The sequence below is a fragment of the Trematosphaeria pertusa genome, assembly GCF_010094035.1.
Source record: "Trematosphaeria pertusa strain CBS 122368 unplaced genomic scaffold BU26scaffold_1, whole genome shotgun sequence".
In the NCBI taxonomy this organism is placed as follows: domain Eukaryota; kingdom Fungi; phylum Ascomycota; class Dothideomycetes; order Pleosporales; family Trematosphaeriaceae; genus Trematosphaeria; species Trematosphaeria pertusa.
The window spans coordinates 3,025,799-3,045,751 of NW_022987212.1; the positions used below are offsets into that span (position 1 = coordinate 3,025,799).

At 54.8% G+C, this 19,953-nt stretch overlaps 8 protein-coding genes across 8 annotated transcripts; 4 read left to right on the plus strand and 4 right to left on the minus strand.

Annotated features, from left to right (window-relative positions):
* Positions 1-1,136: 1,136 nt before the first annotated feature.
* Positions 1,137-3,765, plus strand: BU26DRAFT_413936 (RGS-domain-containing protein; the record flags this gene model as incomplete). The annotated part of the gene is made up of 5 exons (XM_033823040.1): positions 1,137-1,661; positions 1,776-1,838; positions 2,263-3,361; positions 3,412-3,599; positions 3,652-3,765. 5 exons carry the CDS (start codon positions 1,137-1,139, stop codon positions 3,763-3,765), a joined length of 1,989 nt encoding a protein of 662 aa, XP_033691658.1.
* Positions 3,766-5,590: 1,825 nt separating this feature from the next.
* BU26DRAFT_473061 (serine/threonine-protein kinase-like protein chk1) lies at positions 5,591-7,762 on the plus strand. Its single transcript, XM_033825455.1, has 3 exons — positions 5,591-5,822; positions 5,966-6,042; positions 6,096-7,762. The coding sequence occupies exons 1-3, from the start codon at positions 5,802-5,804 to the stop codon at positions 7,705-7,707; spliced, it is 1,710 nt and encodes a 569-aa protein (XP_033691659.1). The 5' UTR covers positions 5,591-5,801; the 3' UTR covers positions 7,708-7,762.
* Positions 7,763-8,338: 576 nt separating this feature from the next.
* On the minus strand, positions 8,339-9,384 carry BU26DRAFT_545937 (DUF1783-domain-containing protein). The gene is made up of 2 exons (XM_033831807.1): positions 9,110-9,384; positions 8,339-9,042 (listed from the first exon to the last, which is right to left on the minus strand). The coding sequence occupies exons 1-2, from the start codon at positions 9,346-9,348 to the stop codon at positions 8,616-8,618; spliced, it is 666 nt and encodes a 221-aa protein (XP_033691660.1). The 5' UTR covers positions 9,349-9,384; the 3' UTR covers positions 8,339-8,615.
* A 396-nt stretch (positions 9,385-9,780) lies between these two features.
* BU26DRAFT_27133 (uncharacterized protein) lies at positions 9,781-11,287 on the minus strand. The gene is made up of 4 exons (XM_033821382.1): positions 10,822-11,287; positions 10,724-10,772; positions 10,429-10,670; positions 9,781-10,378 (listed from the first exon to the last, which is right to left on the minus strand). The coding sequence occupies exons 1-4, from the start codon at positions 10,960-10,962 to the stop codon at positions 9,842-9,844; spliced, it is 969 nt and encodes a 322-aa protein (XP_033691661.1). The 5' UTR covers positions 10,963-11,287; the 3' UTR covers positions 9,781-9,841.
* Positions 11,288-13,737: 2,450 nt separating this feature from the next.
* BU26DRAFT_513463 (uncharacterized protein) lies at positions 13,738-14,273 on the plus strand. The gene is made up of 2 exons (XM_033827628.1): positions 13,738-13,936; positions 14,006-14,273. Exon 1 carries the CDS (start codon positions 13,747-13,749, stop codon positions 13,927-13,929), a length of 183 nt encoding a protein of 60 aa, XP_033691662.1. The 5' UTR covers positions 13,738-13,746; the 3' UTR covers positions 13,930-13,936; positions 14,006-14,273.
* A 498-nt stretch (positions 14,274-14,771) lies between these two features.
* BU26DRAFT_526987 (uncharacterized protein) lies at positions 14,772-15,627 on the minus strand (the record flags this gene model as incomplete). The annotated part of the gene is made up of 3 exons (XM_033830739.1): positions 14,772-15,163; positions 15,214-15,469; positions 15,523-15,627. 3 exons carry the CDS (start codon positions 15,625-15,627, stop codon positions 14,772-14,774), a joined length of 753 nt encoding a protein of 250 aa, XP_033691663.1.
* Positions 15,628-16,439: 812 nt separating this feature from the next.
* On the minus strand, positions 16,440-17,219 carry BU26DRAFT_526988 (uncharacterized protein; the record flags this gene model as incomplete). The annotated part of the gene is made up of 5 exons (XM_033830740.1): positions 16,440-16,561; positions 16,636-16,741; positions 16,805-16,949; positions 16,996-17,072; positions 17,130-17,219. The coding sequence occupies 5 exons, from the start codon at positions 17,217-17,219 to the stop codon at positions 16,440-16,442; spliced, it is 540 nt and encodes a 179-aa protein (XP_033691664.1).
* A 256-nt stretch (positions 17,220-17,475) lies between these two features.
* On the plus strand, positions 17,476-19,507 carry BU26DRAFT_536725 (uncharacterized protein). Its single transcript, XM_033831365.1, has 3 exons — positions 17,476-17,545; positions 17,595-18,345; positions 18,396-19,507. Exons 1-3 carry the CDS (start codon positions 17,509-17,511, stop codon positions 19,288-19,290), a joined length of 1,683 nt encoding a protein of 560 aa, XP_033691665.1. The 5' UTR covers positions 17,476-17,508; the 3' UTR covers positions 19,291-19,507.
* The last annotated feature ends 446 nt before the right edge of the window (positions 19,508-19,953 follow it).

Sequence of the window (19,953 nt, forward strand, 5' to 3'; positions counted from 1 at the left end):
GTGCAACGTGGATTGCACGTTGCTGTGGAATCATCAGCAATAATCTCTCCGCGCCTCTCGGAACAGCTGGCTTTGGTGTTCCACAGCGGATGGTGAGCTGGTTGGCCGCCGCCGGCCAGTGCCCGCAAAAGCAAGCGCTTCCCAACCGTCGCACAGCGCAGCATCCAGCTGGCCTTGTGGCATGTTGTCGCCCCAGGCGTGGCACCAAAACGGAGATTTCAGTCAACGGCGGTGCAGCTTTCGAAACCCGGTTGACGTTGTTGTCCAAGGAGCAGGTAACCACGCCTTGCTCCTCCCAGAGCGCCCGTCGCACGCGCTGCTGCTCGTCGTGGACGCGGCTGCATAGAGGACACCTGTCGGGGTCATGCAAGCGCAGACGTCTCGCAATGAGACTGCATACAGGCAGCGCACAAGATGCGCCGCAGGAGCACATCGCTCGCCGGCTGCAGCTCTATTGCGTGCAGCTGCAGACAAAGGAGCGCGCATCCCCTCTTCCCCCTCTTTCAGGTCGCTTTGCCTTGCGTCGGTGTGCCCGCGGCGGCGGCGTCTACGGGACAGCGAGACTCCAGCGCGCGGGCCGGCTGTCTGAGTAAGAGCACAGGACGGCGTTGAGGTGGTGCGCGGTCGTCGACGGGCGCCATGAGCCAGCAGTGCCAGTTGCCGGGGTCTGTCGGAGGCAGCCCGACGACCATGGCGAGACGCGCACCGCCGTCCGCAGCATGCTTTGTGTGCGGATGGCAAAAATTCTCGAAGCCGTCGTCGGCGGCCCCCTTTGTCGGCGGGCTTCTGCCTCGGGAGCGCGCGTGGGCGGCACAAGCTCGAGCAGGGATGCGTCGCGTGGGCTCGCGAGGCCAAGCGTCTTATTCCCTTGCAAGCCATGCCGCCATGCGACACTCCCTGCAAAAGGCCGGATCGTTATTGCCCTTTGTCATCGCCCAGCTGCTTTAGCCCTGCGCCGGCGTCGTCAGGTCTTAGGCGTGCGCTGTGTCGCTGTGTGGCCGCTGCTGGGCATGCTCGCCCACCACACAGACCTCCTCTCTGACCGTCGATGCGCACCCTTGTTAGCCCGTACCCACTCGCTCGCTCCCTCGTTCGTCTGCGACTTCTTCTCCGACCCTCCTGCCTGCGCCGGCCAGATGCCCTATTCCACCCCGTTCCTCCCCTTGACTGTTTCTGCCTCTGCCTCGTACCCGTCCGCCGCCTACCAGCTCCTCACTGACGCACCGAAACAGCAGGCCCAGCGCCCGCCACCGCAGCAGCCTCACCAGCGCGCCGCTTCAGGAGCGCTCACCTCGTCTGACGGAGCCGCTGCTGCCCAGGCCGGCTCGACAAAGGCAGCCGCAGCCGCACCCGCCCAAAAGCCCACCACGTCGTTCTCGCGCCGCTCCACCCTGACGTCCCGCTTTCCTCTGCTGCGGAAGGGAAGTCGCGAGGCTCCGGGCCATCTACGAGGCAACAGCGTCTCCGCTCCGCTCCCCGACTCGCCCTTCCTCACCACCGGCGCCCCGCGTGCTTCGTCCTCGTCCTCCCGTGGCAGAATTGACCGCCAATCCGACGAACCCCTCCTCCGCGAACCCTCCGTAAACGCTAGCCTCAGGTCGGAGAGCCGCGACGCCGCTGACAGCGCCTCGCCCTCCGCAAACGACTCCCACGAGCCTGCAGTCTCCGCAGCCTCTACACCCAACACTATCTCCGACAGCGAGGTGGCAGGCAGCAAGCTGGACAAGAGCCGGCAGCCCAGCGTTTCCTTCAAGGCAGCAAAACCCCACGACAAGAAGATGCATCAGACATCTTCACGGCTCCTCCGCATGACGGACGATGAGCGGCCGTTCACGAGGGTAAGTCGTCCGAGATTTCCTTTGTCCCATGGGGTTTCAATTCCTACTAGCATCCCGGGAGTCTACCACCGCCGGAAACATGAGGCTGGACGTGGGCCGGCTTCTGCGAAACAGCCTCATTCCAGATATTGCTCAGAGCTCGCAATTCTCTGGACCGCTCACGCATGGGTCCTGGCATGTTCCATTCTCGGGCGCGCGACCATGGTTTGCGTCTCCTACGATGTCCTCACGAGAAAGCGTCGACCTGGGTGGGAGGCCTTATCACGTGCGGATCGCAGGCGAACCCTTTATGAAGCTGTTCAAGATGACCATCTACGGAATTGATCTCCCTCCGTGTGAACTCAAAAACCATCGTCGTCGGCTTCTGCTATATCCAACTTTACTTGATCATATATGGTTCATACGCTAACCCCTGGAGCTACAGGATTTCAAAGACTTGTTCTCCACCCTGATGGTTTCCCTACCGCTCACTCCCCATCGTGTGAGGTTTAGGATGATCGATTTCACCTTTACTTCGGACGAAGCTATCACAAACCTGGGGTCCCTGAAGTTCTCCCAATCCAACCGCATGCCGGATCCGAAGGACTCCTCACGTGTCGTCACTACGACCACGACCACGACGTTTTCCATGGCGAAAGAGATGGCTCGGTCAGTATGCACGAAATTTCTCGAGGCCAAATTCATAGAGTCTGTCGAGGGCAAGACGGACTTCCAGAACAAAAGCTCCGTCTGGCAGCTCACGCCAAAAGGCATTCATATTCTTGAGCGTTTCTGCTCCCGCAACGGCATCCAGTCTACCCACGTGAAGGCTGTGATAGAGTCCACCCGTAACCCTCACCAGCTCGTTATTCTCGAGCGCAACACAGAAACCGATAAACTGCACAACGATGAACAGACTGTTGAAATCATCTTCCGCCGTTTCGTCGGCGCTACTGCAAACGAGGCTCAGTCAGATTCGGACTCGATCCATGAGTTCTCTAAGTGCGATATTGGCGTTCGGACCATAAAACACAAGCCGACATCTAGCCGTCCGTATGAGTACACTTTCAACGGCAGAAATGCTGCCGAGTGGCTCATGGACTGCTCCACGATGGTTGACCGTCGGGAGGCCGTCGAGATAGGATCTATGTTCCTCCAACTAGGTCTCATTGCACCAGTGGATTCGCGCGGGCCGTCCGATAAGTTCCAGCCTCTTAAGCAGGTACAATATTATATCACGCAACATGGTGAACGCGTTGCAGGATGGACTCTTCCCGACGATGCATCAATAGCCGCGGACGCGACAGCAGTAAAGGCCCGCGACGGAGCTGCGCGCGATTCGAACAGTAACCGCACCAACGTCATCATCCGTAACCCATCGTGGCGCCTGCTGTACCGCGAGTTCCTCAAGGACACCATGTGCGAAGAGAACCTCTCGTTCTACCTGGAAGTGCAGGAGTTTAACACTCAATATCGGGCTGCGGTTAACGCCAGCGGAGACAACAAGATCGAAACCATTCGCGAGACGCTTGCTGCGGCTTATGGTAAGCTGATGTATTCCTAAGCTTTCATCTTTCGTGCTCATAACTATCAGGCTTGTATAACGCATTCTTGGCACCCGGCTCGCCGAACGAGCTCAACATTGACCATGCTCTCCGCACACAGCTTGCTACACGCATGACCCGTGCCGTTGGTGACGACAATGCGATGATGCAGAGCCTCGTCGAGGTCGCGTCTCTGTTTGAGAAGGCACAGAACTCAATTTTCAAATTGATGTCAAGCGTAAGCATGCTCTAGTCCCTCCACTCGAAGTGCCTTGCTCACCCTGCAATAGGACTCTGTACCAAAATTCATCAAGCACCCAAAGTACGGTCCTCAGCTACGGGGCCTCGATGCTGCCGCCGCTGCCGCGTACGCCGCCCAGACACCTAACTCGTCTCGATCATAGACGGCGACGCACTCCGTCATGTTTTCCGTTGGATAACAATCATTTGTCCACGTACCTTGGGCGGGTTTTGAGCATTATTCCCCTTCTTCATTCCTTGCATATCCTCATTACTACCTTTTAGACATCGGCGTTTCGGATGGACAAAACACATTAGCATCAGGGTGGCTTCTTGCGGGTTTTGATTTTTACCACCCGCCACCATATTCTCTCGCCTCTCCCTCTCTTGGCGATACCGGATAGCACGACTTTGAACGCCTGATTTTCGGTTTCCAAATATCGAAACGAAGCGGTTGTTGGGTCCTGGAGTTGGATTCTTTCATTGCTCTACTACACGTTCGTCTTGGCCTGTGCTTCTATAGAGGCGGCGGCAGAAAGGGTACCACGACCCCAGGGTTTTTGTACATCGACTTCTGGTTAGACGATTCAGAAGACCTTGCCAGCGTGTTGATTAGGGGTATGATAGCATTATTGGTAGCGAACTTGTAGTTTAATCGAGAGAGGATGATACTCCTCGTTGAATAGATGGATGCGTCGTCCTACACTTTTGTCCCCTTTGATGGCCTTTGCATGACTTAGCCTATGGACCGAGGGGCCACATTCGTTGGGCGGCTTCGCTACTTTTCCCCTACATAGCCAAACCTACACTGTGCCCTGGAGCATTTCACCTTCCTCGTTCTCCCGGTGGCTTGTGCAAGCCAATAGGAACAAGTACCTCCGCCGCCGTGGCCCACTGGCGGACAATTCTCAAAATGAAGCGGCGCCGAATGCAATGCAATGCGTGAACCCTTGATCTGCAAAGCGGCCTGACGGCCTGCGCACTACGCTCTGCAAAGCGTGGGACCTTTTTTGTGGCAGCCAAACACAGGCGAGCAGCTCCGCCGTGTGTGATTTGCGCGGTGGATTCCGGCAGTCTCAGCGCAGACTTGATGTTTGAAGATCCTGCCTTCGCTGTAATAGATGCGCCGAGCGAAGCTTGAGATACGTAAATGGTGTGTGGGAAAGCGGAAGCTAACGGGGAGCCGGAGGCGGATTTGGGAGGTGTTGCGGAGTTAGATCTAAGGACAAGACAAGGCGCGGAGACGGGTACGGCACTACATGGGATGGCTGCTGAGTGACTTTCCTAGAGTGATCTACAAGTGATGAGTAAACGAGCGTCTCGACGCAGTAAGGGGGAAGTTGGTAGAGGGTGGGAAGAACGCGTATACAACGCCCACTCCTTTGGGATACCGGGATGCAACGTTACGTTCCTATCATCATTGGTGCCTGTAAACTTACTTCGGAGGGATTTACACCGTTCCAGTTGCTCAAGGATCTCTCATCCCAGAATCGTGGACATGCCGAGTTTTTCTACGTCGCAGCGGTGGACCTGGTCCTGGAGGGTGGCTTGGCTGTCTTTTGTGTGGAGTGCAATGTGGATACCCACCGGATGCATGGTATGGGTGAGCGGTCCTCATGACCGGTGTAAGTAAGGATGCCCCTTCAGTATACCTAGGCTTTTTGAATCGGCGACCTCGTGGCATGGAATGCCGCGAAACCACTCGAACGAAATCCTTTCGGTTCCTTGCACTCGGATTTCCCGTCGACCGATGGCAGCGAATGCATTTCCGGTTCTACAAGCTGCACCCGTGGTGGGAACATCCTGTCTAGATGAGACAGCAAAGAAGGGCGAATGCTTGCCGATTTCGGCCGACCGATATGGACGCGCCTCGTACAACTTTAACTTCATTGGACGGCGGACAGAAGGCCGGAGACGGAGGTTGTGAAGAGGGAAGGTTGGCCGAGTGGCCGGGGACGATCATGTGATCAGGCGATCGTCGAGCACGTTATCGATAGTGTTGCCGAGTCCCCGACGGCGTCGCGTGGTTCGCCCGCGTGTTTTTGGAAGCGACAGAGGTTATTCTGACGACGAGCCGGCCGCCAGGCAGCAACGCAACATATCAACTCGCAGCCCTGAGTGGACTCAACTGGTCGTACGGACTCGCAAATCGTTCCGCTGTTTAACACGGAAAAGGGCCCTCCGTGCGGCAATCACCGACATGGCGCCCGCGCCGCCTGGTGTGAGTGATACTTCCTCGGAGGCATGATTTGGCTTACAGTGCGATGGCAAACGCTCCACTCGAGATGCGGTGGTTCAGAATTAGAGCTCGTACTGGAAGCCGGCGTACTGTTAGTATACGAGCTAAGCTGATGATGTGTCTAGAGCCAACTCGCTCCACTGCCAACTAACCTACCATTCCGCCTCATCAGCAAGACGATAGGCCAGGGCGCATATGCTTCGTATATTAAGCCTTCCCACCACCGGGCAAGCAATATGCTAACATACCCACCAGAATCCGCAAAGCATGTCCCCAAAACGCCCCAAAACCCGTCATCGCCATCAAGTTCATCAACAAGGAACATGCGTTCAAGCAAGGGCGCCTCTCGCCGAAGCAGATCAAGATGGAGATCGCACTGCATCAACACCTCGGGAAACACCAGCACATAATACACTGCCTGGGATCCGGCGAAGACGCGCTGTGGACATGGATCGCTATGGAGCTCGCCGACGGCGGTGACTTGTTCGATAAGATCGAGGCCGACGAGGGCGTCGGAGAAGACATTGCGCACTTCTACTTCACGCAGCTGATCAGTGCGGTCGGCTTCATGCATTCGAAGGGCATTGCGCATCGGGACATCAAACCGGAGAATGTGCTCTTAAGCGGAGAGGGAGACTTGAAGCTTGCGGATTTCGGCCTCGCGGCACTGTTCAAGAAGGATGGGCAGTTGAGATTATGCAACACGGTTTGCGGATCCCCACCCTACATTGCTCCGGAGATTGTCAGTGGACGGAGGAGCAAGAGAGCGGATATCCTGGACGTGGGCTACGCGGCCAATATTTGCGATGTCTGGAGCTGCGGTGTGGTCCTCTTCGTGCTCTTGGTCGGTAATACGCCTTGGGATGAACCTACGATGCGCAGCGAGGAGTTCAAGGAGTATGTCGAAACGGACGGGCGTACCACCGACGAACTCTGGCAGAAGCTGCCACCGGAAATAGTATCCTTGCTTCGCGGCATGCTCAAACTCGATCCAGCCTCACGCTTCACCCTCGACGGAATAAGAACACATCCGTGGTTCACGAAGAAGAACCAGTTCCTCTCACCCTCCGGGCGAAACGCGAACCCTGTCGGTCTAGCCACCCAGATGCTTTCTTCGCTGAGGATAAACTTCGACAGCGGTCCGAGACTATCACAGCGCGGCGCCTCCCAAGACCTAGACGCCATGGACATTGAGTCTGCACCTCACCGCTCCAGAGCAAACCCCGCGAACATCAACCTACTCTCCTCTACACAACCAGAAACCCCAGTTGCCGAAACACCCTTCGACTGGGAACGACCACCTAGGCTCGCTAGCCATGACGGCATCTCTGCCTCCCAACCCGCAGGCGATAATCAGCGTCCAGTATACCAAACGCAGAAGATAACCTCTACTCCTTTCCTCTCCCAACTGCCATCCAGCACGCAGGATATCCTCTCCCAAGACCCCAGCATGACACAATTCACACCCACGCCTTCTGTGCCGCTCTCGCTCACCCAGCAAGCCCGGAAATTCAAAGACATTGTGCCAAGCTACTCGCTCGCGCGCTTCATCTCGCCGCTCTCTATTGGGCTGCTTGTCCCTTTGCTGGCCGAAGCTCTGCACCGCTTAGGTGTTCCAGCGCCGCCGTTCACAGAAGAGCAGACAGCAGAGTGGGAGAGGAGCGGGGAGGCAAGCGTGAGAGTCAAAATGGCGGATGGGCGGAGGCAAGGACTGAATGGACATATTCTGGTCGAGAGGGCGTGGTTTGATGGCCAGGCCATGAGCGAGGTGAGGTTTGTGAAGGCTAGTGGGGATCCATTGGAGTGGAGGAGGTTTTTTAAGAACGTGGTTGTTTGTATAGGGGATGTGGTGTTGAGGCCTGGTTAAGATGAGCTAAGGCTCTGTGGGATCGAAATCAAGAGCGGCGAATTATGATTCTTAGAAGTTCTGCACAGCTGATCTGTAGTTGGCAATGCTAATATGGCTAAAGCATTTGATATGACTCTTTTTTTACCTATTAAACGCCTTACGCTTTTCCGCCACCGCCCTGAATCCTACATTTCACGCCCGCTTCGGCAATAAACTATGTCTCCTTAGCCAATTGAGGTGTTAATTATGCTACCTGCCCATCACTCCAACTCGAACTCCTTCTTTCTCTTCCCAGGAGCGATCTTGATAATAGGGTTTTTGGATACGGCTGCGAACTCCGGCGCGTACTTCATAGCGAGGAGGCGGGGGAGATTGACAAAGACAAATTGACGAGCGTAAACTTCGGGTGTGACCGAAAGTAGAGAAGGAATGAGAGTTCAACCAGAGAGAGCCACGGACAGGGGCCCTAGGAGCTATCTCTCACCCTTTCGGCGACCGCAGATATCATCCAAGGGTTCACGCAAGAAGCTATCGAGGAAGAGACGAGGTTGTGCAACATGCGTACGTTGGAGGCGCGATCGGAGCGGGGATCGACATGCGAGATGTGAGAGGAGACATGAGGACCTACCGAATAACCTAGAGGACTTGCCCGAGGCTTGGATTGCTGTTCCTTGCCGAATGCTCCCCGAACCCATAATCAGTACCCCATCACAGCATTTTCACTTAGATAAGCTCTGCTCGACCTCAGTGTACAAGTGTAGATACATGTTATACAAGTCACCCAGAGCGCGGGCCGTCCATCTAACATGAGGGATCTGCTCCTCTGTTCACAGGATGCTTCGATTCCTTACTGAATCCAGCTCCTTTCCAAACCAGTCACCATATCATACACGCTTCTTCCAAGCTGACTCATTCCGCTCCTGCTCTCACTCCCCCAACGGATCCTGAAACGGATCCACCGCATTCCCCTCCGGATCATATAGCTGCATCAACGTCCCATTCTCCAACGTCAAACTCCACTCCTGGGTCACAAAATACCCTCCCCTGCCTCTCCTCTTACACCTTAGTCTGACCTCCCCTTGCCTCTTCGTCCCCTTGACCCAAAACTTGATATCAATCCTCCCGTGCACTTGATTTATCTCGCCCTTAATCCACGGGTATTTGGAAGCGAAGTATATCTCGTCGCCGAGCTCGGCGCGCACGGCGGGGTTCGTGCGTAGAGCGTAGAGCGTGGATGTCACGACGGAGGATTCTTGCTTCTGGTAGTTGAAGAAGGCGAAGATGGCGGCGGCCATGGAGACGATGAAGATGGGGAGCGTGTTGCGGACTTGTTTAGGGATTAGAGGTGGCATGCTTGTGGGCAATTGTTAGCAACGTGACAAGCTATTGACGGCGTCTACGGGGGTGTGCATCGACGTACGGTGGTAGATCCCGGTTCGGCCGTCTCTCTAGCAGGATCTCGCCTTCTTTCGGAGGAGGAATAAGTGGCTCTGGGGGCCATGATGTTATGCTATGCGGAGTTTTCCAGGGCACGGTTGGTGCGGAGGGTTGTACGGTCGAGGTAGAAGCAGGGCGGAGTGGGTATCCTTTTCGGAGGCATTGGAAAGAGGGCTGAGTGCGAGGGCGCAGAAGAGGGGATAACAGTCGTGGAGGAGGCATTGTTGCAAGGAGGTTGCGAAGCGCAATTGTTTGCCGTGCGCAAAGTTGAACGTTGAGGTGGGACGATCAATTGATGCTTGGCGTCCGTTTGGCAGGTGCACGTGACGGGCACGGCTAGAATTGGTATCTTACAAACATCGAAGCCCTGTTCACGTATAAAGTTACCTAGGTATATCATAGCAAGATCAAGCCAAAGAAGAAGGTATTGATATGTTCATTGCGATGGTATCGGAACCCGTAACAAAAGATCAATCAGTCTCGTCTGGTAAGCACACAAACCACCAACACGAGAGTATTCCCAGATTTTCCGTGGCGCCAAATATAACCCTATATCTGATCGCCTTATTCCCAGGGACTGGATTGACATTCTGAGGTCGCGGGACGCTGCAGCTTATGCCGGAAGAATGAATAAGTTAAACAAAAGGAAAGTGGTATCATCATGGTACGTGGTATACATGTCTCCTCATCTTTCTCTCTCATCCGTGACGCCCGCCTAGATCTTGTCCGTGATGTCCGCTTCGGGTCTTCGTTGGCTCGGGTGATGTGCCAGATTCGGCTTCACGAGATGCGCAAACTGCGGGTTCACGTTCAACGGCGCCGAGATCTCCGGCACATGCGGGACGTCGCTGTCTCGTCGCTTTAGCCAAAAGCTGCGCTTCGTGTGGCCGGATGTTGACCGTGAGTAGATCGACGATGATCTCTTCTTTGTCGGTGAAGTGCTGTGATAGGACGGCAGGACGGACTGCCGCGCGTTGCGGAGCGCTCGCAGAGGGCTGAAGTCAAATTGCGAGAAGCGGTTCCCTTTGGTTGGGGAGACAGTGTGTTGTGGGGAGCCCATGTCGACAGGCGGCGTACCCATTCGCATTGGGCTGCCGGTTCGGGACGTGGAGCCGGTGTAGTGGGTGTTGATGGTGAAGGCTTTGTGCTTGGGGTCGCATTCAATATCGTATCTTTCGGCGAGGCTGATGGCACCTTTAGAGCGAACGTTGCGCGCGGTGATGTGACGCTTCCTGTCGCGAAAGACGAAGCTCTGAGCAATGGTTAGGATATTGAGCTGAATATTTGTGATGGACGGCTTACAGCAACAACGTTGAAGAAGCCAATGACGATAGCCAGAATGCCTGAAGCAACAAGCAATCGCCAAAATGGCATGCCCAGCGACTCCTGGCTGGTAGCCTCCTTGTTCATGTTGCCGAGCATGTTTAGACCAAGCACCATCATGGCGCATCCCAAAGCGACGAAGCCATGACTGGGGCTGAGCAGGGGCCAGTTTCGCGCAAAGTAGCCGCGGAAGAGCGAGCATTCAGAAACGACGAGGAACACTGTGATTTGTTAGATGTTTCGAGAAATGTTTCCTCGCTTAGGGAGTACCTACTGCCAACGAGGCCGGTAACGACGTGGCTTGTTGCATCAAAGAAGAAGAACTGAGGGATGTAAGCTTCTGCCCTCGTTTGGAACGCTCGCCACATGTACCTTGGACACGATGAACGTCTTCACCAGCATGACGATGCTGCTTGCGACGACGGACGAGAGGGTGATGATGTTCAGAGCGCGCATGACATTGAGGATTATGTAGCCTGGACCGGCCAGTTGGTGGACCGAAAGGAGGGCCATTTCTGAGATGTTGAGTGGAAGTAGGATTGCTGAAGGAGCTGGTAGAATTTGGTAGGTGAGCTGGCCGGCAGTCAAGAGCGCGTCGAGCGTTGAGTATCAAGAGCAGAGGTAGGAAGAAAAGGATGGAGGGTTGAAGAAGGGAGAACCCCACGCCGCGGGGCAGCAAGTCTCCTCGCTCGACAATAGTATCAATAGACGAAAAGATGGACAATAGGAAGAACGATGGAGAATAGGAAAAGAGGACGGGAGATGAGTCGAGGAAGAGGAAATCTCTCGCCATGCCCAGGCCTAGCCGGGTACCATTGTCGGGAAGGTCACAATAGCTTGAAATAAGGGCCCGTCGCGCTGGCATCCTTCACCACGGCGAAATTGAGTGGCCCAAATTGCACCACATCTGCTGCTGCAGACTGTAGTACCGAATGGAGTGAAACGCGGGATTTCCCCCTCGGGGTCTAGCGATATCGATAGCGAGCTGAGCTGGGCGGGCTTCGATGAGTGGACCGGCCCTCTCGCCAGGCAGTATTCGTAGGCCAATATCGACGACCCATGAAGTTGGGCATCTGCCATTGTGAGGCGGGTTTGGTCGTCGCGTGGCTGTCGCGTACTGATTGGCCCACACCGCTCGCGGGAGTGTTTCAGATTCCAAAACAGGCGACGGCTCCAGATCAAGCGGGCGGCAAGAATTCGCCGATCCTTCAATCGTTGCTGCTAATTGTCGCGGGTGCAACCGTCTGACCCGTCACGGCGACGCGAAGATGGAGCGCTCGAGAGCTGGCGGAGGTGGTGGAAAGAACGGGAGCACAGAGCTTGTGGTGGTGTCACCGCCATGGCGCTAACGGGCCTTACTAAGCGCGGGATCCTCCAAGCCTCGACATCATTTCCACCTCTCCCTCCGAGTCTCTGGCCCTCTCTAGCACAAGGCCTCCAACAGCGTGCTAATCGCATGCGCTTTGGTGAACTGCAATAGGGCACGTACGGATTGTGCAGCCGTATCATTCCGCAACGGACTTGCGGCCCCGGAGAAGGCCACCGCAGATTCTGATACTGCTTCGTCCACGTCAGAGACTCGAGTACAGAGAAGCCATTGATTCGCTTCACGTATGACTAACTCTCACAGCAATGAGGATGGCTCTTACCTTCAGCGTTGGAACATCCAGACCACTTTCCCCAGCGTTTGAAATCCCTCATCTTCCAAGATTCTTATCAGAAATGCCATATTCGGGAATGCTACTTCCACCCCCTCGTTCCAATCAGAGCGGGACAGCACATCTCAGTGCGGAGATAGCCACCGATGCAGGACTTCTGCATCATGTGCTTTGTGGTACGGTATACTCCTCAGCCTTGCAGGCGATCTGCGAATGAGAAACCGTAGAGGCCCTGACGTGGGAGGAAGACGTGCTGACAGTGGACAAGTATGCAGGTACAACCCCGCATTCCGTGCTGTCTCGGGTACTGGAAGTAGCGCAATATCTATCCACCCAATACTATCGTCAGTCGAAGCCGGCAATTGGAAATATTAAAGTAAGCGATGCCTTAGTTGGGCTTCAGATACGCCAGACCCTCTTGTCTTGGGCCCTCAACCCACCTCGCCAGCCTCATTCCTGCCGTGTCTTCGCTGTTTCTTCAAGATGATCCTTTGGATGCCCCCACGCTCGTCTTGAACAGTCCTTGTTCTATCCCATCCATTCAGTACGCGGCCTCTTCAACCGGCTTTAAGTATACATCCAGATCCGGTATCACAAACACCACGGTAGACATCCTTCTCTTCGGTCTCGGAGTGGTTTTCAGAGCGGTGTTTCGCAGGCTTGTAGGTGGCGTTTGCTGGGGGTGGACCTACGCCCAGTCCCAAAACAGCTGCATTGGTGCTGGCTGGATTTCGGATCAAGCTCGCATCGACTTTGAATTCGAGCCCCTCCTAGGTCCCCTTTTGAAATTCGACCATGTACGTGCCGCAGTCCATTTGCTCTCCACCGCGAGAGTTTCACGACTCTATACAGGGACGGTCGGCGATGAGGTGGAGGGTGTTGTTAGCTCCGCAGAGCAGGGGAGTTAGAGCGGCACGACTGTTAGCCGAAGTATTCTATGTAAGCAGAGCAGGTTGCCGGTCTCGACTACGGCGTGGAAATTTCAGCACATGCTGGGACCTTTTCACCGAGAATTCGACAAGCGATGGATTGAGATTACATTGGTTTAGAAGCAGCAGACGGTCATCGCGCTCACTTTGCAGACAAACTTGCGAGATGTTTCTGTATGGATATGATTGCCGCGCTTGGATACCTAGGTAGGTTGCGTTGATCAGGAACCACGTAGAATCTCTTATGTCGGCATAGTTGCGCTGTGAGGGCGATTGAAGAGTCGGTTAGAAGGGCTATGCGAGTCCGCCGGTTGTGACTGTGAGTGTATTCGAAGTACGTAAGGGCGTAGCCTTGAAGATGAGTAGGGCTTTTACCTTCACATGATCGCTTTGTACCATACCTACCGTCTTATCCTTATGAAAACAATCATGAAAGAACACAAGACGATCTTTGAAGACTCACCAAGCCTCCGCGCATCGCCTCCGTGAAGTTCTGCGTTCACGTGGCGCGTGCCACATGGAACCCTCTAGCGCCGCTTCTAGCCTTCCAGCCAAACGGGCGGCCCTATTTTTATCGTGACCACCGCGCTTACATCCAGAACCTCAACTTCAACCTCACGCCAACGATTCCGCAAGCGCTTTTCTTCCCCAAACTCGTACAAGAACCCTTCAGGCTCGCCGTCGGTACCTACTGCGCACACCAAGAAACCATGGCTCGCGGCAACCAGCGCGAAAAAGCCCGCGAAAAGAACCTCAAGGAGCAAGCTGGCAAGGTACGTCGCGTCCGCTTTTCACCGCTGTCGCTGATCCCTACCGCCACGCCCCCGTACCCGACTTCTTCATCATTGATATCACTGAGTGATTCGCTGACTGAGCGCTTTCCAGAAAAATAAGAACAGCGTACGTATCGGCAATCCACCACCCGAGCCGCGCAGTCGGTGGCTGGCAAACTTCTAACCCCCCGTGCAGTTGTCCGGCACCGAATTCGCCAAAGCCAAGGAGGACACTGCGGCCATTATGCGCGCCAAACAGGCTGCTGGTAAGTCCTCAGGATTCCATTTTCTACGTCCCTGGAGCGGATGCAGATCTTCCCTTGACTGGGATAAATGCATAAATGTACGGCTGGATGTTGATGTATGCGCTGACACGTGGTTGTACGAGAAAAGCCGATGCGAAGAAGGCCGAAGCTGGCAAGAAGAAATAAAGGCTCGCGCTCGAGCGATTTCCCGATTCCGAGTGCACGATGGTGGCGAGCGTGGTTTATTGAGGCGCCGACTTTGCGATACAGGACTTCCGCATGGTGGGGCTGATAGAGCTGAGGAGTAGTTTGGGGCTTTGCTTACTTTCTCCCAATACACCGATGTTAACTTGATTGCCGTGATGTATGCTGCCCACTGCGCCTTCTAGATTGCACGATTCATCTTCAAGTGAGGAGTCATAGCTGAAGTTTGATCTCTCGGAGAGTCTTCATTCAAACATTCTAATGCTTAAGTTTTACATGCCACCACACACTCACGCCGCATCATGTCGGCGGAGATGGATGGATTACGGTATAATGCGAACGCCCTGTGTCCCCTAGAAAACAGCAAAATGGTATAAGGGTTGATATGCCACCCAGGAGCCATCAAACCCGTCATAAGAACTGAATCCCCACCCCCGAAACCGTCGACCGCTCGGAAGCTATTACTATCTTCCGCCCCAATTCCCCTTGCGCAACAATCCCACCCCGTGTTCCTTAGTTGATCATTCCAGCGAATCCACCGAAGTTGTTGACGGCGGCGGCGGCGGGGAACGAGTTCACGCCACAGAGGCACGAGCATGCGCACGTGTTGCCTGCGCCATCGATTCCGGTTCCAGCGGCCACGGTTGCTGTTCCCACGGCAGCAGCGCCAGTGCCCGTAGCAGCGGCGCCTCCGGCCTGAACGGTGACGGTGCTGGGCGCGGCCTGGGCACCGGGCTGGACATTCTGGATGCCGGCGGTGGTGAGCGGCGCTTGCTCGGTTCCGTTCTTCTGAATGGCGAGCTGCTTGAAGTTGGCCATGGTCTTATCTCCGGTCGTGGGCGCGTTTATGGACATGACCATTCCCTTGCCGCAGTGGACGCCGTTTTGCTGTTTGCAGTAGAACCCTGCGTCGCATTAGGTACAAACCCGTGATGGAGATGGCTGATTAACTTACAGAGCGGGTCCGTGGTCTCAACGGTCATGTTCCACGTAACTCCGGCCTTGCCCTCGGGGTTGGGCATGAAGCCCGAGTCCATTCCTCCATCCATCTTCTTGCAAGGGTTGTCGAATGTCGATTGCGTGGCGGTGTGGTTCTTCTGCATGAAGACGAACATGACCATGTCGCCCACGTTTGCGGTGATTGACTCGGGCGAGTATCCTAATACTGCTGCCATTCCGGTTGCGACGGGTTTCAATCCACCGACCACGACCTGCCAATCGTCAGATGGTGGCTCCTGACGAGGATACGAACGGGGAGACTTACAGTGTGTGTCATCTGTCCGCTTGGCGCTTCTGGTGCGAGGCTCATGACGGACATCTGGGCAGCGGCGAGGCTCGCAGCCAGCGGTAGCGCAGAGAAGTACTTCATTATGACTAAGTTGTGGTGTCGTAAAAGGTCGAAAGAACGTTGCGCCTGCACTGCAAGCTAATATAATAAACTGGGTGGTGAGAACAAATGATCGAAAGGCTCACTATGAGGGCCGGCTCAGATAGAAAGAGATGAAGCAAAAACCAGAAAGGAAGGGAATGGAATGGTTTGGCACGGGTCCGACACAGTTAAGGGGAGAATGGAGGGCAGAAAAAGAGGACGGTCCGGGACATGTTGATGCTTAAATCCACGCATGAAATTGGGAGTCGGGGCCAGCAGGGCAGCTGGACACAGGACGAAACATCGCAGCCCCTCGGCTTGGCAGGTACCCGAGAATTCAGGAAGCCACCTGCAAAAATGAGTCGATTTTACTGAGGCAAGCAGGCATGGCGGGCGTGGCGTTATAGTTTGACGCCTGAAGTGTGAGAGGTGAGTTCGAGGTTGTGTCGTTGGTGTCGCAGATTTGTCTCGCTTCGGCCCCGGGCGGGCCAAAATAGGAAGACCAAGCTTTACCAAGCTTCTTTAACTGGGCGCTTCCGCAGGGGATGCCTGAACGGAAAGGCAAGAGGAGGCTCCGATGCATGAAAAACTGAGGTACAGAGAATTTCGCAGCCTGAAGTTCCGGAGTCGTGAGGCACGAGCTGTTCGCCGTGCGCCAGGAAGACGCACCCAAGCGAAGTCCTCCCGCCCCTGATTGGCCTATTCTGTCGCTCTTCGCCATTCTTGTACGACGAGGCCCTCGTGCGGAACGGCTAGCGTCTGTCAAACGTGCCGACTTCCTCGACCTCACAGCCTCCACCAGCCTCCTTACATCACTTCTGTTCGTTTGATGTGGCGTTGTTTGAAGCAGCTTGTTGCTGCCCAGCGACCAAGCCCGTGTAGTAGCCCGCATAGTACCAGGACATCATCAGGTTCCTCAGGTTCTCGTCCTGGACTGTCAAGAAGTTAGAAATGTTTCTTGTCGGCTTCTAGGCGTGTGAGCGGGTGAGTGACAAGCCGGACACTTACCTGTTCCGAGCACAGCCTGTGGCATCGACGCGGCAAGAGGACCGTCATGCGGCCGGGTCGTTTCTGATGTTCTTGCGTGTTCTTGGTCCCCGGAAGCGGTTCGTTCCTATCACAAGTCAGGGGGGGTTCGGCACAGCAACCAGCTGCTGTCAAGAATGTCAAATCATACCTCTGCATGAGACTGGGTCTCACCAATGCCCCCGTCGCCATTGGTCTCTTCCTGAGGCCATTCGTCGTTCTCCTGACCCGCCGGCCTGTTTGGATCGGCAGCATTGGATCTGGTTTCTACTTCTTCAATCAGATTCCCATGCTCCCTGGGAAGGTTAGGCCTCGTTCCAGACGCAACGGAGGAATGCTTACTCTCGCAACTGCTTCAATTCTTCTTGACTCAGAACATCTTCTAGCCGCTTGCCTGACCGTTGAATGCTGTGGTATTTCTGTGCCGCATCAGCTTCCGAGTGAAATTACGAGGACTCGGAGAGTTTAAGGCTTACATCGTATTCGGCGACGGCTTCTTCCCAGGAGTTGATTAGGGCACTGTCGTCCCAGGCACTCCGGTCATCCAGGCTCACGCCGGGTGCCATCTTTTGTGGGAGAGAGGGTGAGGTGAGTGTTATTGTTGCTGTCCCGTGTCCGTGCTCGTTGCGCTTGCAAGAGAATGGAAGTGGGATCCTCTTCTAGGGCGAAGTAGGAAGTGGATAAAGCAAGTGTAAGTCCATTTCCGTCATCCTCGAATGGAGTTGCCGCTTCACTCCACCCAAGGTAGCCTTGGCGGCCGCCCGTTAGCGCCAAAAAGCTGGTGGCTCGAGCTCCCTCACTCGAACTTTTTCCTGCGGCTTCATTTTCATACAACATCAATAATTTTCAGTCACAATGGCAGCTGCGGATCTCAAGAGCAAGAAGCGCAAAAGTAAGTCTGCGTCTCGCACAATTGCCACTTGGCTAACGGACGCTTGCAGGCGCTGCAGATGCTGCGCCCAAGCCGAAGAAGCAGAAGAAATCGGACGCGACCGCAGCCGCGCCGAAGAAGTCTACCAAAGCCCTCAAAGCCGCCGTCGAGCCCATTGATTCCCTTTCGGCCAATGTCAAGCCAGCCCGCAGGCAGGACGAGGTTTTCATCTCCGGCAGCGAAGCGCCGGTGAAGGAGAAGAAGCCCAAGAAGAGCAAGGCTGCAGCAGCAGTCAATGGCGACAAGGATGCTGCGGTCAATGCGAAGCTGGATACATCCAAAGCAAAAGAAAAGCCGGGAAAGAAGGGAAAGAAAGGCCAGGTACCGGATGCAGAAGCGGCACCCGCACCTGAGGCGCCAAAGAAGAAGTCCCAGAAGTCGAAGAAGGGCAGGCAGTCGGATAAGGCCGAGGCTGTACCCCTCGTAGAAGTCATCACAACTGTCACAGAGGTTGAACAGCCTGCCCCAGCCAAGGACAAGAAGTCTAAGAAAGCGAAGAAATCTAAGGCGAAAGAAGAGCCAAAGGGAGAGGTCGCCGAAGCTATTGCGGAGGCGAATGGTGCGGAAGATGACGAAGACGTGGATGACCAGACCGCTGCCCTGCTCGCCGGCTTCGAAAGCGAAGGCGATGAAGAAGACCTGGGGAAGGAGGATGAAGATATTGGCGAGGATGTCGCGAATACCCCTCAGCTCTCCAAGAAGGCGCGCAAACAGCTGGAGATTGCGGCAAAGAAGGATGAACCTGGCGTTATCTTCCTTGGGTGCGTAAGAGATTGAACTCTGGCGTTTACGCAGACTAACTTTACCTCAGCCGTATTCCCCACGGTTTCTTCGAGCCACAGATGAAGCAGTACTTCTCGCAATTTGGCCATGTCACTCGCCTCCGACTCTCCCGGAACAAGAAGACCGGTGCCTCAAAGCACTACGCCTTTATCGAGTTCGCCTCCGCGGAGGTTGCCGACATTGTTGCTAAGACGATGGACAAGTATCTCATGTTCGGCCACATTCTTCAGTGCAGACGAGTGCATGCAGAGCAGGTCCATCCGGAACTCTTCAAAGGCGCCAACCAACGCTTCAAGGTTGACCCGCGAAACAAGAAGGCCGGTCTTGCCATGGAGCGTGGCGCAGAACGTGCTCAATGGGAGAAGCGAATCGAGAAAGAGTCGGAGCGGAGGGCCGAGAAAGCCAAGGAGCTCAAAGATGAGTTTGATTATGAATATACAGCACCAGCACTCAAGGCTGTCGAGGACGTGCCCCGAAAAGCTCCAGCTATAGAAGGCGGAGCAGCTCAGCAGTTGCTCACCGAGGCAGTAGCAGCTGAGGAAGCTACAGAGGTTGTTCAGGTCATTGAGTCAACCCCGGATCAACTTTCCGTCACCGACACCGTGAAGGTCAAGAAGCCTAAGGAGGGTGCCAAAGGCAAGCGCCAGACTAAGCCAGTGGCGAATGAGGTTACCGAGCAATCCGAGCCCGTCCAGGCGGAGAAGAAAGGCAAGAAAGTCAAGAAGCAAAACTTCGACGCTGTTGTGGAAGCGAATGAGGAGGCCAAAGACATCCCTGTTGAGCCCTCAACCTCTAAACCCAAGAAGGCGAAGAAAGAGACTCTGAAGGCCGACGAGGATACCGTCAAGGAGAAGAAACGGAAAGCCAAATCCGCTGATCAGGACGTAACCAAGCCCAAGAAGGCGAAGAAGGCTAAGGCCTGAGGAGCCTTACACTTTAGTGTCTTCTCGAGTATATCTAACAGGGGGATGAGGGTGGCGTAAAAGTTTTACGACGGATAGGGCGTATACATCTTAGCGGATATTGCGTTTTTCGATCTCCTTCGTACGGAGCAGAACGCAGTTATTTAGCGTTAGCAGCGGTCAAGCAGAGATACCTTCATGATGACATGATCTACGCTATCTATAAATGCAAATTGACAGCATCTTAGTGCTTCTCCTCGATTTCATATTTCTTGTTTCCCGAGGTCATTTCCCTCTTGAGATTCCTCCTAGTGCTCAGTTAGGGGCCGACTATGAGGAGCTCAGGTCGCTGACTCGATGTTTCAGACGTCATGCAGGTAGCTTTCTCAAACTAACTACAGCTACCCCGCGAATCCTCCACGAATTCGCCAAAGCTGCTTCTTGCACAATATGCGGATGTACATTTCCAGTCTCCGCATTGAAATAACCTGCAGGATGATGGCAGCCTTACCTACTCCAACCTATCCATAGAAGGGCTAAGTGCCTGTCTTTCTTTCTATTTCATTCAACTCTCCCCAAGTTCTCATCCCCTTCCATCGTATCATTCAAATCTCCTATTACTGATATACCCATTGCATTGAATCTTCTATACGGGAGTCCCGAAACCATATACCTTCCCGCCCG